A 20,717-nucleotide genomic window follows, 5' to 3' on the forward strand; every position below is an offset into this window, starting at 1 on the left:
ATATCTGATTAAGGGCAACTCCTACCTACTACCCAGTGCCCATTGTGGACACTCCTATGTCTCATAAGGATACTCAGGAGGGAGAAACATTTGAAGGGATTCTTCTTGGTGGGAACGGTCTGATGCTGCTTCACATATTTCTCCTTAGCGAAGCGCTTCCCACACGTGAGCAGGCATATGGCTTGTCGGCATCTGTAATGCTAGGCCTCACACGTTGTCACCCAATGACACCTAAGGTAGAAGCAGGTGCCACCACTATCAGGTGGTTAGTCTTTGAGCTCCCTCCTTGACTTCTAGCCATTGTTTGGGTGTTATTAGGATTGTGGGCTGAACTACACACTAGGTACCACGCATTAGACGGGACCCTTAACTTAAGGAGAAGACAGACTTGCTGAAAGACTCTCTGTGAAGGCTGAAGCCCAGGGTGACCTGCTCTGTTCATCATGGATACTGTGGTGTTTGTATCATAGAGATAGACCCTCCTGTTCCTATCAGCCCCAGGCCTTGCTCCAACCCTGCACTGAGACTGTGGCGAGCAACACCGGATATCAGCAGGTCTTCATGGACTGCAGACGGTGTAAACACAAATTGTACAGAAGAGCATATAAAGGTTTATAAGTCTTTGCTGTACTCACAGAAACATGACATATTAGAAAATGTTAACCACAGTCAGTTGAGTTTATTATTATATATTTTTTCCATGTGTCATTTCAAGAATTAAGTATAATGTTTTGGTTCGACTGAGATAACCAAGTCCACACAGAGTCAATTTTGTATTTAATTTCGACAAAATGGTCATACAATCACATAACGTGAAGTACAGTACTTTTATTGCACAAACTGATACGTGACACTATGGTAACACTACCTTTTCTGTAAATCTGGTACCCTTGCTTTGAAATAATTAATTTTAGAATACTTTGGAAGAGGTTCAACATTATTTTACACACAGCTTCACTACTTCATGTCAACTAAACATGAATTAACACTATCATTATGTCACTATAAAATACCAGTATCAACCTAAAGGGACATAGTTGTCATATCATACTCATTCTTTCCTCAGTTCACCTCATCCAGTTCCCTACAATATCCAAATCCACCAGAATGAACTACAAATAAACTAGTAACTAGTACTACATATCACTCTATACATGGGCCATGTGCATTTCCTGAGGTAGCTCCCCTCTGAGAACCTCATGTTAGTTGATTTGATACTATGCAAAACGTCTTAGTTAATTTGATACTATGCAAACATGTAAGTTGATTTGCTTACTTGACACTTAAATGGTTTGATAATTCAAAGGTGTGGTCCCACACTTACAATTATTGAAGACCTTGGCCTGTATCCACAAAGGGTCAGAGTAGGAGTGCTGATTGAGGATCAATAGTCTTATTCATTATGATTTAAAAGGCAAATCTGGTCCTAAATCAGCACTTACAGGGGGATGCCCAAGACACAAACAGTTGGTAATTCTTACACTACCGTTCATAAGTTTGGGGTCACTTAGAAATGTCCTTGTTTTTTAAAGAAGATATAATTTTTTGTCCATTAAAATAACATCAAATTGATCAGAAATACAGTGCAGACATTGTTCATGTTGTAAATGACTATTCAAGCTGGAAACGGCTGATTTTTTTTATGGAATATCTACGTAGGTGTACAGAGGACCATTATCAGCAACCATCACTCCTGTGTTCCAATGGCACGATGTGTTAGCTAATCCAAGTTTATCATTTTAAAAGGCTAATTGATCATTAGAAAACCCTTTTGCAATTATGTTGGCACAGCTGAAAACTGTTGTACTGATTAAAGAAGCAATAAAATTGGCCTTCTTTAGACTAGTTGAGTATCTGGAGCATCAGCATTTGTGGGTTCGATTACAGGATCAAAATGGCCAGAAACAAAGAACTTTCTTCTGAAACTCGTCAGTCTATTCTTGTCCTGAGAAATGAAGGCTATTCCATGCGAGAAATTGCCAAGAAACTGAAGATTTCTTACAACGCTGTGTACTACTCCGTTCACAGAACTGCACAAATTGGCGAGTGTCTAGTTTGAGAAACAGATGCCTCACAAGTCCTCAACTGGCAGCTTCATTAAATAGTACCCGCAAAACACCAGTCTCAATGTCAATAGTGAAGAGGCGACTCTGAGATGCTGGCCTTCTAGGCAGAGTTGCAAAGAAAAAGAAATCTCTCAGACTGGCCAATAAAAATAAAAGATTAAGATGGGCAAAAGAACACAGACACTGGACAGGGGAACTCTGGGTCAAAAGATCCCTGCGTTAACAGTAGTTGCCAGGGCTCTGTGTAAAGCAGGAGATTGAGGGATAATCCTTGTTGACCAGTGGGCGCCACTCGACCTCTCTGTCTCCAACAGATGCTGTGTGATTGGATACTTCAAACAAATAATCTGCCCCCAAGCAAATCCCATAGTGACACATTGAAACCAGTATTAGCAATAGAACCACACACACGTCTAAACAACAAAACTGCATGAACTTGATAAACTGCATTAATTTTCTCATTAAGAGTGTCTTTAGGTAAAAATAAAGTAGTTGAATGAAAGTAATAAAAAGGAATTTGTGAATATCATTTAGCCTACACAGTACAAACATGATATATAAGACACTTTATGTCTGGATACAATATCCTACCCAGGAATATTCAATACTGAAATCTGTTACTCTAGTTATTCCAAATGATATTTTCTGCTGACAACAATGAAAATTAATCTGTCTTTAATGCAGGGTTTGATCTAAACGTCAGAAGCTATCGAGTGGAATGGTTACTTTCTATGTTATAGAGTGGAATGGTTTTTCTGCTGGTGTATCCTGAGGTAGCTCTTCTCTGAGAACCTCTTCCCGCAGTGTGTACAGGCGAACAGCCTCACGCCCGTGTGGACCATCTTCAGGTGGTGCTGGCGGGAGAACTTCTTCTCACACTGGGGGCAGCTTTAGGGTTTTCCCCCTGTGTGGACCCTCTAGAATCCATTTCGGGAAGGGGGGGGGGGGGGGGGGTGACAATGCACGAAATACAAATATAGATCAATTAAAACCATCCCACTTCTTCAGTCACTCACAGTCCAATCTAAATCAAATCCCTACACAGGTTCAGGGGCCTGTGAGGGCGGTACCTTCATGTACAGGATTCCTTGTACATCCTTAGCTACAGATTGTTACACCAGATGTGATTTACCCAAAAACTTTTGGTATCCATTAATGGGTGTTACAGGATAGGTACTGTTTGGTGTAGCACAGATCATTTTCTTCGTCCTCGATTCGTGGAAACAGGAGTCCCATAAAATGTCTGTGTCCAGTTGCAAAGGGTCCGTTTGAATTGAGATAAATGCTCTGTTATTAAAATAAATACTTTTTTTGCTCCACGAAGTATCCAACAATGTGTACGCCGCCATCTTGTCTATTTCAAGTCTTCTCTCATTGATTGAGACACCTGTCATGTCTCGACACACAGAAAAAATCGAAATAAGCCCACTTCTTGTGACTCTCACTGATGCCACTTCAAATGGATCTCCCAGGTTCCATTGATCCAAAACCCTCACTCCGATCAAAAACCAGTCTAAGAGTTTCCTATTGTCCACCACAACTTTACTTCTCTTGTTTCCTTTCTTTTTCGCCAGTGAAACCCACTCATTCTCACTGTCATCTTCACTCGCCAGCAGTTTCAAACAAAACAGTTTCCGCCATTGTGTCAGTCATCTCTTCCCATTTCCACCTACCTCCGTTTACTCTGAAGAGAATGTATCTTATTGGTTTGCCTCATACTTCAAAGGGTGCGGTTAAATGTTAAATGTATGCTTGCTGTTCTTTGAAATACGGTACTTCTTATGACATTACACATCAGATATCCTATGATCAGTATCTTTCAAGCTGAGAGCAGACTTGTTTAGAAAGAAGTGTTAGCTAGAACAGAATAGAAAATAATATGACTATATCAACTCCAGTAAGGTAAATATTCAACTCTTCTAGTTCTTGCCCAGGTTTACGGTTTCTCTAAAAACAAGGTATTTACTAGCCTGTTTCAAATGACAAGTTAACAAAAGGGTTAATGAAGGGTAAGTGGTTGATTACCTTCTTACTATAACTATAATATGTCAGCTAAAGAATGGTTCTCAGATATCCTCTGTGTACATCTCAAGCCACACTGCTACGAATTCTTCCCATTGTGGACACTCCTATGTCTGATAAGGTTAGTCAGGAAGGAGAAGCTCTTATAACATAGTTTGCACTTGAAGGGCTTCTCCTTGGTATGAACGGTCTGGTGCATCTTCACATAGTACGCTTCAGCGAAGCACTTCCCACACGTGGGGCAGGCATACGGCTTGTTGGCGTCAGTCCTAACGCTCGGCCCCCCACGTTGTGACCCAATGACACCAGAGGAGGTAGAAGCAGGAGTATTTGAGTTCTGTCCTCGACCTCTAGCCATTGTTTGGGTGTTGTTGGGGTTGTCTGCTGTGTTATAGGCAAGGTACCTTTTGTGATGAACACCCATTCTGACCCTGTCTGTATTCATGGGGTAACCATGAGGTAGCTGAGGAAGGCTAGACCCAGGTCCAGGCTTTCTATGAACGCAGTCACTAGGCATTAGACGAGACTCTGAAGGAGAAGACAGACTTACTGATAGACTCCCACCAGAGGGGTCGCCCACTACTCTCTGTGAAGGCTGAAGCCCAGGGTGACCTGCTCTGTTTATCATGGATACTGTGGTGTTTGTATCATAGGAACAGGAGGGTCTATCTCGATCAGCCCCAGGCCTTGCTTCATCCCTGCACTGAGACTGTGAAGAGAAGGGTCTGGGCTGCAGACTGGATCCTCTGTCTCTCTGATGACCACCAGGACTGAGGTTGTTCAGTCCACCTGTCCACTGGTTGTGTTCTGTGTGGTGGTGGAGCCTCTGTCCTTCGTGGTTCGGTCCCAGTTCCGACTCGGGAAGTAAGAGCGAAGGCTCCTGATCCAGGGTTCTGAACCGGTGCCAGGGTTTGTGACCACCCGTTTCAGAGGTCCAGTCTCTCCCACCAGCAACACCGGATATCAGCAGTTCCTCATGGACTGCAGACTGTAAACACAAAATGCAGAGAAGAGCATATTAAGATGTATATAAGAAAGTCTTTACTGTACACACAGAAACATGACACGATATTATAAAATGCAAACCATAGTCAAGCCCATCTCTAACACTGTGATTTAAGCATTAGTGAGGTCGGGCACTGATGTTGGGCGATTAGGCCTGGCTCACAGTCGGCGTTCCAATTCATCCTAAAGGTGCATAAGTATTCAGACCCTTTACTCAGTACTTTGTTGAAGCACCTTTGGTAGCTGCACACTGCCCTAACCAATCTGGACAAGAGGAATACCTATGTAAGAATGCTGTTCATCGACTACAGCTCAGCATTTAACACCATAGTACCCTCCAAACTCGTCATTAAGCTCGAGACCCTGGGTCTCGACCCTGCCCTGTGCAACTGGGTCCTGGACTTCCTGACGGGCCGCCCCCAGGTGATGAGTGTAGGAAACAACATCTCCACCCTGCTGATCCTCAACACTGGGGCCCCACAAGGGTGCGTTCTCAGACCTCTCCTGTACTCCCTGTTCACCCATGACTGCGTGGCCATGCACGCCTCCAACTCAATCATCAATTTTGCAGATGACACTACAGTGGTAGGCTTGATTACCAACAACGACGAGACAGCCTACAGGGAGGAGGTGAGGGCCCTCGGAGTGTGGTGTCAGGAAAATAACCTCACACTCAACGTCAACAAAACAAAGGAGATGATCGTGGACTTCAGGAAACAGCAGAGGGAGCACCCCCCTATCCACATCGACGGGACAGTAGTGGAGAAGGTGGAAAGTTCCTCAGCACATCACGGACAAACTGAAATGGTCCACCCACACAGAGAGCGTGGTGAAGAAGGCACAACAGCACCTCTTCAACCTTAGGAGGCTGAAGAAACTCGGCTTGTCACCAAAGACACTCACAAACTTTTACAGATGCACAATTGAGAGCATCCTGTCGGGCTGTATCACCACCTGGTACGGCAACTGCTCTGCCCACAACCGTAAGGCTCTCCAGAGGGTAGTGAGGTCTGCACAACGCATCACCGGGGGCAAACTACCTGCTCTCCAGGACACCTACACCACCCGATGTCACAGGAAGGCCAAAAAGATCATCAAGGACAACAACCACCCGAGCCACTGCCTGTTCACAACCCGCTATCATCCAGAAGGTGAGGTCAGTACAGGTGCATCAAAGCTGGGACCGAGAGACTGAAAAACAGCTTCTATCTCAAGGCCATCAGACTGTTAAACAGCCATCACTAACATTGAGTGGCTGCTGCCAACATACTGACTTATTCTCTAGCCACTTTAATAATAAAAAATTGGATGTAATAAATGTATCACTAGTTACTTCAAACTATGCCACTTTATATAATGTTTACATACCCTACACTACTCATCTCATATGTATATATTGTACTCTATACCATCTACTGCATCTTACCTATGCCGTTCGGCCATCGCTCATCCATATATATTTTTATGTACATATTCTTATTCATTCCTTTACACTTGTGTGTATAAGGTAGTTGTTGTGAAATGTTTAGATTACTTGTTAGATATTACTGCATGGTCGGAACTAGAAGCACAAGCATTTCGCTACACTCGCATTAACATCTGCTAACCATGTGTATGTGACAAATAAAATTTGATTTGATTATTACAGCCTTGAGTCTTCTTGGGTATGAATCTATAAGCTTGGCACACCTGTAACTTGGGGAGTTTCTCCCATTCTTCTCTGCAGATCTTCTCAAGCTCTGTCAGGTTGGATGGGGAGCGTCACTGCACAGTTATTTTCAAGTCTCTTCAGAGATGTTCGATGGGGTTCAAGTGTGGGCTCTGGATGGGCCACTCAAGGACATTCAAAGACATGTCCCGAAGCCACTCCTGCATTGTCTTGGCTGTGTGCTCTGGGTCGTTGTCCTGTTGGAAGGTGAACCTTCGCCCCAGTCTGAGGTCCGGAGCGCTCTGGAGCAGGTTTTCATCAAGGATCTCTCTGTACTTTGCTCCGTTCATATTTCCCTCGATCCTGACTAGTCTTCCAGTCCCTGCCGCTGAAAAACATTCCCACAGCATGATGCTGCCACCAATCAACGAGTCTCCATGGTGATGGATAAACTTTACATCAACAGGCAATTGTATCGGGACTCTAGAGTAACTCCCTCGCTATAATTAATTAATTAAATGTTCAAATCTGAGTTTGTGTTGTAGTGTATCATGACAACTTCAACTATAATGAATACATGCTCTATTGATCTCCACTTGACAAGGAAACAGTTGCAGGTTAATGTATGTAGCCTTCCTAACAAAATACATTAGGTTTTTAACTTGGTCAACATAAATAATATTCCTATTTTGGCTCTGACCGAAACGCATTTAGATGCATCTGTAAATGATGGGCAAATTAACATTCAAGGATATAGTCTACTTAGAAGAGACAGGAATAGGAATGGTGGGGGTGTAGCACTGTACATTCAGAATCATATACCTTTTAAGAGGAGGGATGACCTTAATGTATGTCAAGTAGAGGCACTATGGGCTCAAGTACATCTGCTTCACCAGGCAGCCATATTGGTAGGATGTGTGTATAGACCTCCTAGCTCTAAGGTGTCCTATCTGGATGACTTATGCACTGGGTTTGACCAGGCCACAGATAGCAACAGAGATGTATTTATCTTGGGTGATTTTAATATAAATTGGAAGGATCATAATAATTCGAATAGAATTAAATTGATGAGATATGCCGAGAACTGTGGTTTGAAACAAATGGTTAATGATACTACTAGATCATCAACTAAGTTGGGTCACCATTCAGACACGTGCATTGATCTGATCTTCTGTAGTATACCATTGCAATGTTTAAAAGCCAGATCAATGCCAGTGGGTTGGACAGACTATAATTTTGTGACCATAACCATGAACACCAAGGTTCCAAAGAAACCCCCTAGGATTGTGTTCCAGAGAAATGTTAAAACATTTCATCATGAGCTATTTCAAAATAATTTGGCTGCTGTACCCTGGGAGCTGATTTATCTAGGGGATGATTTCAATCACGCTACAGAATGTTTTATTGATTTGCTTACTGAGGTAATGGACCATCATGCCCCAGTAAGAAAGAGTACAGTTGGGGCTCGTCCACCTCCATGAATTGATGATGAACTGGGTGAGGCTTTTTCTCAAAGAAATGTGGCAAAAGTCTTAGCAGCCAAATCAGAACTAGAAATTGATTAACAGAATTATAGAACATTACGTAATTATGCAGTTAAATTGAATCGTAAGAAAAAATATATATTTTACAAAAATGCTTTTATTGATTGTAAAAATTATTCTAAAAAGGTATGGAATACAGTTAAGGGTCTACTTGGTACATCTATCTCATCATGCCCATCTAGTGTGGAGGTTGGCAGGAGAACAATAACAAAACCAGCTGACATTGCCAATCATTTTGCAGATTTTCTTTACAAAGAAAATGAATTTACTGAGCAATAATGTAAACATACATTCTTCCAAACAAGCTATTGTCCAATGGTTGATGATCATATTATGAGCAACAAGACCTGCTCTTTTAGTCTACAAATGGTGTCAATAGGAGGTGTTAAACCATTTGAAGTCATTACCCGATGATAAATCTACAGGTTATGATCTTATGGACAATTTGTTTTACTTCGCTATGCTGCTCCCCAGATTGCAGCTCCACTTAAATATATATTTAATTGGTCACTGGAAAAGGGGATGTTTGCAAATGTATGGAAGCATGCGAAACTGTGTCCTATTCCGAAAGACAGCAAAGAACCCATTACTCCTGCCAATAGTCGACCAATTAGTCTACTCCCTTCACTCAGTAAGATATTGGAGGGTATTGTGAGTAGACAAATATGGGAGTACATGGAAAAGAATGATCTGATTACAGCCAATCAGCATGCTTATCACAAAAACCATTCCACTACCACTGCATTGGTTGACATGACTGACCAGTGGCTCAATGCTGTGGATAATGGCAGGTTTGTGGGTGTACAGTCGTGGCCAATAGTTTTGAGAATTACACAAATATTAATTTTCACAGTCTGCTGCCTCAGTTTGTATGATGGCAATTTGCATATATTCCAGAATGTTATGAAGAGTGATCAGATGAATTGCAAAGTCCCTCTTTGCTGTGCAAATGTACTGAATCCCCCCCAAAAAATTCCACTGCATTTCAGCCCTGCCACCAAAGGACCAGCTGACATCATGTCAGTGATTCTCTCGTTAACACAGGTGTGAGTGTTGACGAGGACAAGGCTGGAGATCACTCTGTCATGCTGATTGAGTTCGAATAACAGACTGGAAGCTTCAAAAGAAGGGTGGTGCTTGGAATCATTGTTCTTCCTCTGTCAAACATGGTTACCTGGAAGGAAACACGTGCCGTCATCATTACTTTGCACAAAAAGGGCTTCACAGGCAAGGATATTGCTGCCAGTAAGATTGCACTTAAATCAACCATTTATCGGATCATCAAGAACTTCAAGGAGAGCGGTTCAATTGTTGTGAAGAAGGCTTCGGGGCGCCCAAGAAAGTCCAGTAAGCGCCAGGACCTAAAGTTGATTCAGCTGCGGGATCGGGGCACCACCAGTACAGAGCTTGCTCAGGAATGCCAGCAGGCAGGTGTGAGTGCATCTGCACGCACAGTGAGGCGAAGACTTTTGGAGGATGGCCTGGTGTCAAGAAGGGCAGCAAAGAAGCCACTTCTCTCTAGGAAAAACATCAGAGACAGACTGATATTCTGCAAAAGGGATTGGACTGCTGAGGACTGGGGTAAAGTCATTTTCTCTGATGAATCCCCTTTCCGATTGTTTGGGGCATCCCGAAAAAAGCTTGTCCTGAGAAGACAAGGTGAGCGCTACCATCAGTCCTGTGTCATGCCAACAGTAAAGCATCCTGAGACCATTCATGTGTGGGGCTGCTTCTCAGCCAAGGGAGTGGGCTCACTCACAATTTTGCCTAAGAACACAGCCATGAATAAAGAACGGTACCAACACATCCTCCGAGAGCAACTTCTCCCAACCATCCAGGAACAGTTTGGTGACAAAAAATGCCTTTTCCAGCATGATGGAGCACCTTGCCATAAGGCAAAAGTGATAACTAAGTGGCTCGGGGAACAAAACATTGATATTTTGGGTCCATGGCCAGGAAACTCCCCAGACCTTAATCCCATTGAGATCGTGTGGTCAATCCTCAAGAGGCGGGTGGACAAACAAAAACCCACAAATTCTGACAAACTCCAAGCATTTTTTTATGCAAGAATGGGCTGCCATCAGTCAGGATGTGGCCCAGAAGTTAATTGACAGCATGCCAGGGCGGATTGCAGAGGTCTTGAAAAAGAAGGGTCAAACACTAAAAAATATTGACTCGTTGCATCAACTTCATGTAATTGTCAATAAAAGCCTTTGACACTTATGAAATGCTTGTAATTATACTTCAGTATTCCATAGTAACATCTGACAAAAATATCTAAAGACACTGAAGCAGCAAACTTTGTGAAAATTAATATTTGTGTCATTCTCAAAACTTTTGGCCACGACTGTACTATTTTTAGATTTTAGTGCAGCATTTGATTTAGTGGATCATGAAATAATTTTGACAAAATGAATGCATTATGGTTTTAAGAAGGTAGCATTGAATTGGGTACAGTCATATCTAACTGACAGGAAACAGTCCACCTATATCAATGGTTAATTTTCTTCCCCTCATGCTTTAAACTGTGGAATACCGCAGGGCAGTTGCCTTGGGCCACTTCTTTATTTAATATATACCAACGACCTTCCTTATGCCTTATCTGTATCTCAAGCTACTATATTTGCAGATGATACTACAATTTATACAGCAAGACAATCGGTTCAACAGGTATGGCAAGCTTTACAAGGAGATTTGGAGAATATCAGGGAGGGGGTTTGCCGGAAAACTTGTTTTAAACACCAAGAAACCAAAGTTATGTTGGTCTGTTCCACTAAGAAAAGGCCAACAACACAGCATGGGATACAATTAAGTATGGGGGGAGTACAAATTGAGGAAGTGGCAGAAACCAAACTACTGGGAGTGCAGCTAGACAACTGCTTATCATGGTCGCCTCAAACAACTCATCTATGTAAAAAAAATATCAAAACAGCATGCATGATCAGAAGGATAGCTAAATATTTACCAGGAAAGATTCTTAAGCAAATAACACAAGCATTAATTGAGAGTCAGGTGAACTAATGTTCTGTGGTCTGGGGAAATGCATCAGAAAGTGAAATTAGGAGGCTGCAGATTGCACAGAACAAAGCAGCAAGGATTGTTTTAAGGTGGGGATATGGTTCTTCTGTTGTAGTCATGCGCAATGCTCTTGGTTGGTCATCAATCAACAAGATAATTGAAAAAAACATGCTTATTTTATTTCATAATATACACAATTTAAAACGTGCAAACTCTATTCACAACGGTATTCAGTTGGTAAGAGACAGACATTCAGTAAATACTAGGAATAGATTTTCCACCATCTATGTGTTATCTAGACAGAAAAGAGAAATAGGCAAAAGAACATTTTGATTTAGAGCAATAAAGAAATAGAACATTTTACTGAGCAAACCAGAAACCTCTCAATATATACATTTAAACAATACTTTAAAACCATTTAAATATAATACATATAAATGTTGTGTTGGACTATAATAGACGAAGATTCAATATATTTTTAGACTGAGTATTTATCGGGTCAATATGTTAGTGTATTATGTCTGTTTGTAACAGTGTGTTTATATGTGAAAATGTGTTCGTATGCTAAATTGTATTTTAATGTTTAAGGCCTCTTGGAAGATTAGTCCAAATGAGGACTAAAAGAGATCCAAATAAAAATGTTAAAAAATGAAAAACCACCATGCTTCACCGTAGGGATGGTGCCAGGTTTCCTCCAGACGTGAAGCTTAGCATTCAGGCCAAATAGTTCAATCTTGGTTTTATCCAAGAGTCCTTTAAGTGCCTGATGGCAAACTTCAAGCGGGCTGTCATATGCCTTTTACTGAGGAGTAGCTTCCGTCTGGCCACTCTACCATAAAGGCCTAATTGGTGGAGTGCTGCAGAGATGGTTGTCCTTCTGGAAGGTTCTCCCATCTCCACAGAGGAACTCTGGAGCTCTGTCAGAGTGACCATCGAGTTCTTGGTCACCTCCCTGACCAAGGCCCTTCTCCCCGGATTGCTAATTTTGGCCGGGCGGCCAGCTCTAAGAAGAGGCTTGATGGTTCCAAACTTGTTCCATTTAAGAAATTGTTTTGGTACCTTTCCCTAGATCTGTGCCTCGACACAATCCTGTCTCTGAGCTCTACGGACAATTCCTTTGACCTCATGGCATGGTTTTTGCTCTGACATGCACTGTCAACTGTGGGACCTTATATAGAAAGGCGTGTGCCTTTCCAAATCATGTCCAATCAACTGAATTTACCATAGGTGGCCTCCAATCAAGTTGTAGAAACATCTCAAGGACGATCAATGGAAACAGGATACAGCTGAGCTCAATTTCGAGTCTCATAGCAAAGGGTCTGAGTACTTATGTACATAAAGTATCTGTTTTTTATTTTTAATAAATTAGCAAACATTTCTAAAAACCTGTTTTTGCTTTGTCATTATGGGGTATTGTGTGTAGATTGAAGACATTTAAAAAAAAAAAAAAAACTTATTTTAGAATAAGACTAACTTCACAAAATGTGGAAAAAGGGAAAGTGCCTGAATACTTTCCGAATGCACTGTATAGTGTACCTAACAATATGGAGCCATTGGAGTGAATTATAAAAAATGTCCATGTGTTGATTTAAGAATTAATTATAATGTTTTGGTTCGACTGAGATAAGGGGCACTCAGTCCCCACAATGATACAAAAAGTCAGTCACCACCACAGAGTCTGTTTTGTATTTAATTTCAACAACATGGGCATACACTCACCAAACATAAAGTACAGTACTTTTATTATGCAAAACGATACATGTGACAAGTAGAATAACTTCTCATTACCTTTTCTTTAAAACTGGTAGACTCGCTTTGATCAAATACATTTTAGAAGACTTTGGAAAAGGTTCAACATCACATTACACACATCTTCACTACTTCATGATAAGTAAACACGAATTAAGGCGCTATCATTATTTCTCTGTAAAATACCAATATCAACGTAAAGGGACAGGGTTGTCCCTTTTCATCAGTGAAGCATTTTTACAGACACCACCATCACACCAACCACCACCATATCATCTACTCTGCCTCGTCATAATCATTCTTTCCTCAGTTCACCTCATCCAGTTCCTTATACATCCACAACCAAAATAATTAACTACAAACAAACTAGCTAGTACTACATTACGTTACAATACTTTATACATGGGCCGTGTGCATTTTCTGCTGGTGTATCCTGAGGTAGCTCCTCTCTGAGAACCTCTTCCCGCAGTGTGTACAGGCGAACGGCCCCTCTCCCGTGTGGATCTTCAGGTGTATCTTCAAGCGGTGCTGGTGGGAAAACCGTTTCTGACACTGGGGGCAGCTGTATGGTTTCTCCCCTGTGTGGACTCTCTGGTGCCTCTTCAGGCTAGACAAATGGGAGAAGCTGTCCCAGCACAAGTGGCAGCTGAACGGTTTCTCCCCCGTGTGCATCCTCTGGTGGATCTTCACCTGATTGGGGAAACTGAAGGCTTTCCCACAGAACGAACACATGAAGCGCTTCTCTTTGACGATGCCACCTTTACTGATTCTGTCTCTACTACTGTCACGTGTCAATGGGCTTGTGTAGCCATTTAGTGTTGAGGCACTGGCATTGTCTGAGGTCTGGTTTAACATTAGAGGAGTGTGAGGAGGATGAAGGCCAGGGACTGTCTGTGTTGTCACAGGGTCCATATTCCAGTTGATAGATCCTATAGAAGGCAGGCTGAAGGCAGCACCTGTTAGGGGGTTAACCTGAGGCGCCATCAGTCTCTCTGAATCACAACTATAGGAGCAGGACGGAGCATCACTAACCGAGTCTGTGTCTGTTCTCTCCAGCCGCATATGGTCACCTCCCTGTCCCCGCAGACCAAATCTACGCCTCGCCCTGGTCTCAGCCAGTCTGTTGTCATGGAGACTAAATTCAGATGTTGTTTTGTGTTCGACTGTCTGTTTCTGGTTGTGGTTAACAGTGTTGTTCCCCAGCCCAGAGTTGAGGACGCTGTCCCATCCACTGACCTCCACTATGTCACCTCTGGTCCTGGCCTGCTCAATGATGTTGTCCCCTGGGCCCTTGGCTGCATCAGTCTGGGTCTGGGAATCCATGATGTCTCCCCAGTCTCCTCTGTTAGCCTCCAGCCAACCACCTGCAGGAAGAGGTTAGAAAATAGACAGAAAAAATGTCAGAAAACTCTATATATGGAGATTATTTTGTCAATTACTTAGTCAAGTTCATACATTATAACGGGTGTGTTTTGTTTGTAAACATAAGTTGCATTGATTTAATTTTATGAATGAAGAAAAATAACAACAAATAATAGCCAGGCCATCACTATTCCCATTGAAGATCTATTACTGTATGTAACAGTGATGTGCATTCAGGGTAGGCAGTGCCTTGTCACCTTCATTTGGGAAAATGCCATCTTCCCAAATGTGTAGTGATCTGGTACAAAATGCCCAAGTAGGCCAGAGAGAAAGGCAGCCTCGCTGTGTCCCTTTTTCCCACCCTTCAAACTCCAAACTCAATGCAAGCCATTGACATGACTTGCGGTCTGTTTTTCTACCTTATACTGCCAGCTAACGGACGCCAAAAGGCAGGCAGAGAGCTTCGCTGCCTTTAATGTGTCAATATGTCCCATTAATTTTCATTGCACTCAAATAATAAATACGTATTGGCATGAAAAAAGTAATGGGTTAGGCTGGGGTATAGACAGAGCTCGCTCCTGCCTGTGGACGTCACACGTCATCTGCCGCCTTTTGGCGGTTATGTTCGTTTTACTGCTAGCTAAAGTAAGCTGATCAGGATGACTAACACTTTGCATCTGAAACAGTTTTCAAAGTTGGATTTTCTTGCGAAACAAGGGATGGAAGATCAACACCTGAGTTTAGGGACCTACATCAAAGGAAGGGACAGAAAATAACACAATCCTTTCAATCTGAGTGGTATCAACGGAAAGACTGGCTCTAACTGTGGCAGCGAAGCTAGCAGCCGACTACTGCTTCTCCTGCCTGCTGTTTTCCGCCAGCGACAGCATGTGGACAAGAGCCGGTTACTGCGACTTCCAACAACTTGCCTATAGCACTCAACAAGCATGAGAAATCTTTCTCACGTCCAAAGCCAGATACTGTAGCTCTTAAGACATTTGGCAGCTCATGGATAGATCTGGCATTGAATAAACAACGGAGATTGAATATCAACATGCAAAGTTTTAGAATGGGTGGCCAGTAATAAACTGTTCCTGAACATCTCTAAAACTAAGAGCATTGTATTGGGTACAATCATTCCGTAAGTTCTAGATCTCAAGATCTCAGCTGAATCGTGTAATGAATGGTGTGGCTGTTGAGCATGTTGAGGAGACTAAATTACTTGGTTTTTCCTTCAATTGTAAACTGCCATTTTTTTCAACAGTTTGACAGTTTGCTAAGATCTGGCAGCAAGCTGATATGTCTGCTGTTTGAACCAGTAAAGGCAGCTTTACCACTCTTGGGTAGCGTAATTACTTTGGCTTTCCTACAGGCACGAGGACAAAGACTTTCCTCTAGGCTCAGATTAAAGATGTGGCTATAGAGTCAGCTAACCATCCTCAGTAGCTTTCCATCTAAGCTGATCGAGAACAATTTTTCCACCTCTGATAGCACTGGAACAGCAGCTACAAGACTTTGATAGTTTCTATGAGCAGTTCGAGCTGAAAGGCAATGAACTGGGCCTGGCAGAAAGCGGAACTCGTAGTAAACAGACAATCAGTGTAGAGAGGGGGCAAATCTATTACAGTATACTGGACAATATCAATGTTCAGACGAGAGCCAGGTTTGACCACTTTGGTGAACTTAAATTCCTTGGTTTAGTGTTATACTTTATACTTCTCAACTCTCAATTATGTGCTCAATAGCAACTATTTTACAAAGATATTTGATATGCCTTTGAGATATGGAGCGAGGAAAATGTGCATTAGCCGTTGCGAGTGCATAGGACGGTTGGCTACAACTGCAATGTTTTTTGGGACCTTTAATGTACTTTTAGATTCATACATGGCTACTATGAGTGGGTATTATGTTTAGAGTTAGTGATCTAGCTAATGTGTTGGGTTTCCACATACTCAGGTGGTGAATTAGCCCCAAATAAATTAGCCTATGATATTAGAGCACAGAAAGATGCAACTTCATCTCTATCGAAAAAAAATATGACAATTCTGGAGCCCTATCTTTAATTATTTTTTTGTACCTTTTCTCCCCAATATCATGCCATCAATTGGTAGTTACAGTCTTGTCCCATCGCTGCAACTCCCGTACGGACTCGGAAGAGGCGAATGTCGAGAGCCATGCAACCTCCGAAACACAACCCTGCCAAGCCACACTGCTTCTTGACACACTGCTTGCTTGACCCGGAAGCCAGCCGCATTGATGTGTCGGAGGAAACACCCTCCAACTGGCGACAACAATAGCATAAGTGTCTACCCAAAATGCATCAAAATCACTGGATTAGATTGCACATTAAAATATTTTTTATCACATCACAAGAATGAAACAACTTATTTATTGAATACCATCTCAGTAGTCTATTAAACTTTTTAATAAAGCACTGTGAATGACTTTATAAGATGATAGGCCTACTCATTTTTTATATTGCGTGATGCGGCAAAAATAAATGGGTGCAACTAAATCCTGGCCTGGTGCCACCAACTGAAAAACCAGGGGAAAATGTTAGTTTGGAGCCCTGCTACAAGGGGAATGCCATCCGTATGGAAAAGTTTTGATATGGACAGACCTCACCGCACGTCATTTGTACAGAGCCTTCAGAAAGTATTCACACCCCTTTACTTTTTCCACATTTTGTTGTGTTACAGCCTGGATTTAAAATTGATTAAATTTAGATTTTGTGTAACTGGCCTACACACGATACCCCATAATGTCAAAGTGGAATTATGTTTTTAGAAATGTTTACAAATTAATAAAAAATGAAAAGATGAGTCAATAAGTATTCAACCCCTTTCTTATGGCAAGCCTAAATAAGTTAAGGAGTAAAAATGTGCTTAACAAGTCACATAATCAATTGCATGGACTCACTCTGTGTGCAATACTTGTGTTTAACATGATTTTTGAATTACTACCTCATCTCTGTACCCCACACATACAATTATCTGTAAGGTCCCTCAGCCAAGCAGTGAATTTCAAACACAGATTCAACCACAAAGACCAGGGAGGTTTTTCAATGCCTCGCAAAGAAGGGCACCTATTGGTAGATGGATACAAATAAAAAAAAGCAGACATTGAATATCCCTTCGAGCATTGTGAAGATATTAATTACACTCTGGATGGTGTATCAATACACCCAGTCACACCCAGATACTGGCGTCCTTCCAAACTCAGTTGCCGGAGAGGAAACCGCTCAGGGATTTCACCATGAGGCCAATTGTGACTTTAAAACAGTTACAGAGTTTAATGGCTGTGATAGGAGAAAACTGAGGATGGACCAACAACATTGTAGTTACTTCACAAAACTAACCAAAATTACAGAGCGAAAAGAAGGAATGCTGTACAGAACACAAAATATTCCAAAACATGCATCCTGTTTGCAATAAGGCACTAAAGTAAAACATGTGACAAAGAAATTAACTTTATGTCCTGAATACAAAAGCGTTATGTTTGGGGCAAGTCGAACACATCACTGAGTACTACTCTTCATATTTTCAAGCATGGTGGTGGCTGCCACTGCATCAAGTTATGGGTATGCTTGTCTTCTGCAAGAACTAGGGAGTTTTTTTGGGGACATTATAGAGCTCTGCACATGCAAAATTCTAGAGGAAAATATGATTTAATCTGCTTTCCAACAGACATTGGGAGACAAATTCACCTTTCAGCAGGACAATAACCAAAAACACAAGGCCAAATATACACTGGAGTTACTTACCAAGACGACATTGAATGTTCCTGAGTGGCCCAGTTACAGTTTTGACTTAAATCAGCTTGACAATCTATGGCAATACTTGAAAATGGCTGTCTAGAAATGATCAACAACCAACTTGACAGAGCTTCAAGAATTGTAAAAATAATAATGTGCAAATATTGTACAATCGAGATGTGCAAAACTTTTTGAGACTTACTCAGAAAGACTCACAGCTGTAATCGCTACCAAAGGTGATTCTAACATGTATTGACGCAGGGGTGTGAATACATTTTCTAAAATGTCTAAAAACATGTTTTCACTTTATCATTATGGGGTATTGTGTGTAGATGGGTGAGAAAAAATATATATTGAATCAATTTTGAATTCAGGCTGCAACACACACGCAATGTGGAATTAGTCAAGGGGTATGAATACTTTCTGAAGGCACTGTATGTAGGCTATATGTATTTCTCCCTTACCTTGCTCCCCCATCTTTAGTCCACTCAGCAGGTCAATGCTCTTTGGTCCGTCTTCTATTGTCTCCTCTTTGACCATCAGCAGATTAGGCTTCCCATCATCCATGTCTACTGACTGTAAGAGATACAGAGTGAGAAGATGTTGGATTGAAAGCTGATATAAGCACCCTGCTATGGAACATCTTCTGATTGCATAATACTCATAGCAATCCCTCATTGCCCAAACATGTTAGCTGATGTGATACTATGCAAATGTGTCTGTTGATTTGATTACTCGACACTCTTTAATGGTTTGATAATTCAAATGCATGGTCCCACACTTAAATCAAAATTAATCAAGACCTGGGCCCATATCCACAAAGACTCTGAGTAGAAGTGCTGATCTAGGATCTTTCCATATAATCTTATTTATTATGATCTAAAAGGCTAAACTGATCCTAGATCAGCACTCCTGCTCTGAGAGGCTTTGTGTATATGGGCCCTGACCTAATATCATTCAGACAGTAGTTCAAAGTGGGCTCACCTTGGTGAGACTGTGTGTGGTCCTGTGCTGCTCAGCTGGTTCCTCTGTGGGTTCAGGAGGAGGTGTAGTCTGGTTGTCCTCCATGACCATGGTCCCCTCAGCGTTCCCCAGACCCTCCTCACAGCCCTCCTCCTTCACCAGCAGCACCTCTAGACCCTCCTCCTCCTGGAAGAGAGGTAATACAGATTACACAGACATATACTCCCTCAGGTACATACACACAGATAATAAACTAGGGCTGGGAATTGCCAGGGATGTCACGATACGATATTATCACGATACTTAGGTGCTATGTATTGCAATATGTAACTGTATTGATTTCTCCCCATCACTGTAATAAACACACTTTCAACATGGAATGTTTACCCACCCCCAGAACGTTTGAGTCCCATACCATTTCACCAAGTAAAATTATTGTAAATGTAAATGTACAGTCACCTCAAATTATTGGCACCCTTAATAAATATGAGCAAAAAAGACTGTATAAAATAAATAATTAAAATACTGAGCTTATTATATGCTCCCAAAATTGGGAAAATTATATTATTTTATACAAACAGAATTGCTCAGAGAAAGATTTTTTAACAAGTAATTTTTTTTCTTCTAAAAAAGATAGGTTTCAAAATTATTTCAATACTCCAGCACCCTACCCTTGTGAGGATAACGACACTTAGCCTTTTTCTAAAATGTTTTATAAGATTGGAGAACACATTGGGAGGGATATTAGATCATTCCTCCATGCATAATTTTCCAGGTCCTTGATATCCTTTGTCTGCGCTTATGGACTGCCCTCTTCAATTCAAAAAACAGGTTTTCAATGAGGTTCAAGTCCATTGCAAAATGTAGATTTTGTGGTCAATTAACCATTTCTTTGTGGATTTTGATATGTGCTTGGGGTTAGCTTGGGGTTAAATTCAGGCAACCAGGTTGTTGGATAAAATGTCCTGGTAGTAAAGTGATGCCATTGACCTTAAGATCCCCAGGATCAGTGGAAGCAAAATATTCCCATAACATTAAATATCTTTCTTGGAAGGCTTAATCACAACCTTCCCAAGAAGGTACCCACTATCAATCGCTATGGAAAGATACCTAATAAGATACCACTCTCTTGCGAGAGCGGGGGAGGATGATCGACGTACAGGACAGACCACTGTTATGACCACTCATAAAGGACAACCGACAACGGAACAGCTAAACAATTTATCTAGGGTCTACAGATGTGTAAAGATTTTCAAAAACAAGAGGGGTATGAAGATCTATCAGGCAAGGGGTGGCAAATCGGAACATCACTGATGCACCAGGGGAGACAGAGAACCAACAGGAAAGGGAAGGCAAACAACATACAAGACAATATGTACAGAACAACACAGGAGAGACCAGGAAGGAGCCTGTGAAATCAATCAATAACAATTATTTTATAAAGCCATTTTTACATCAGCAGTTGTCACAAAGTGCTATACAGATACCCAGCATAAAACCCCAATCAATGCAGATGCAGAAGCACAGTAGCTAGGAAAAACTCCCTAGGAAGGCTGGAACCTAGGAAGAAACCTAGAGAGGAACTA

The 20,717-nt window shown here is 41.7% G+C and overlaps 1 protein-coding gene across 2 annotated transcripts in view; it reads right to left on the reverse strand.

Annotated features, from left to right (window-relative positions):
- Nucleotides 1-760: 760 nt before the first annotated feature.
- zn214 (Zinc finger protein 214) overlaps nt 761-20,717 on the reverse strand; it is a 32,640-nt gene continuing 12,683 nt past the window's right edge. Inside the window, exons 4-7 of one of the 2 annotated variants that reach the window (XM_045716210.2) lie at nt 19,153-19,317; nt 18,633-18,744; nt 14,289-14,416; nt 761-5,076 (exon numbers count right to left, since the gene is read on the reverse strand). In XM_045716210.2, the coding sequence (XP_045572166.1) occupies nt 4,168-5,076; nt 14,289-14,416; nt 18,633-18,744; nt 19,153-19,317 (1,314 nt within the window). In that variant the 3' untranslated portion in view covers nt 761-4,167. Of the gene's footprint in view, nt 5,077-12,980; nt 14,417-18,632; nt 18,745-19,152; nt 19,318-20,717 lie in introns of those variants that run through there. The other variant, NM_001140338.1, reaches the window with a different exon arrangement.

This window comes from Salmo salar, chromosome 04 (genome assembly GCF_965601325.2).
Source record: "Salmo salar chromosome 04, fSalSal1, whole genome shotgun sequence".
Taxonomy (NCBI): domain Eukaryota; kingdom Metazoa; phylum Chordata; class Actinopteri; order Salmoniformes; family Salmonidae; genus Salmo; species Salmo salar.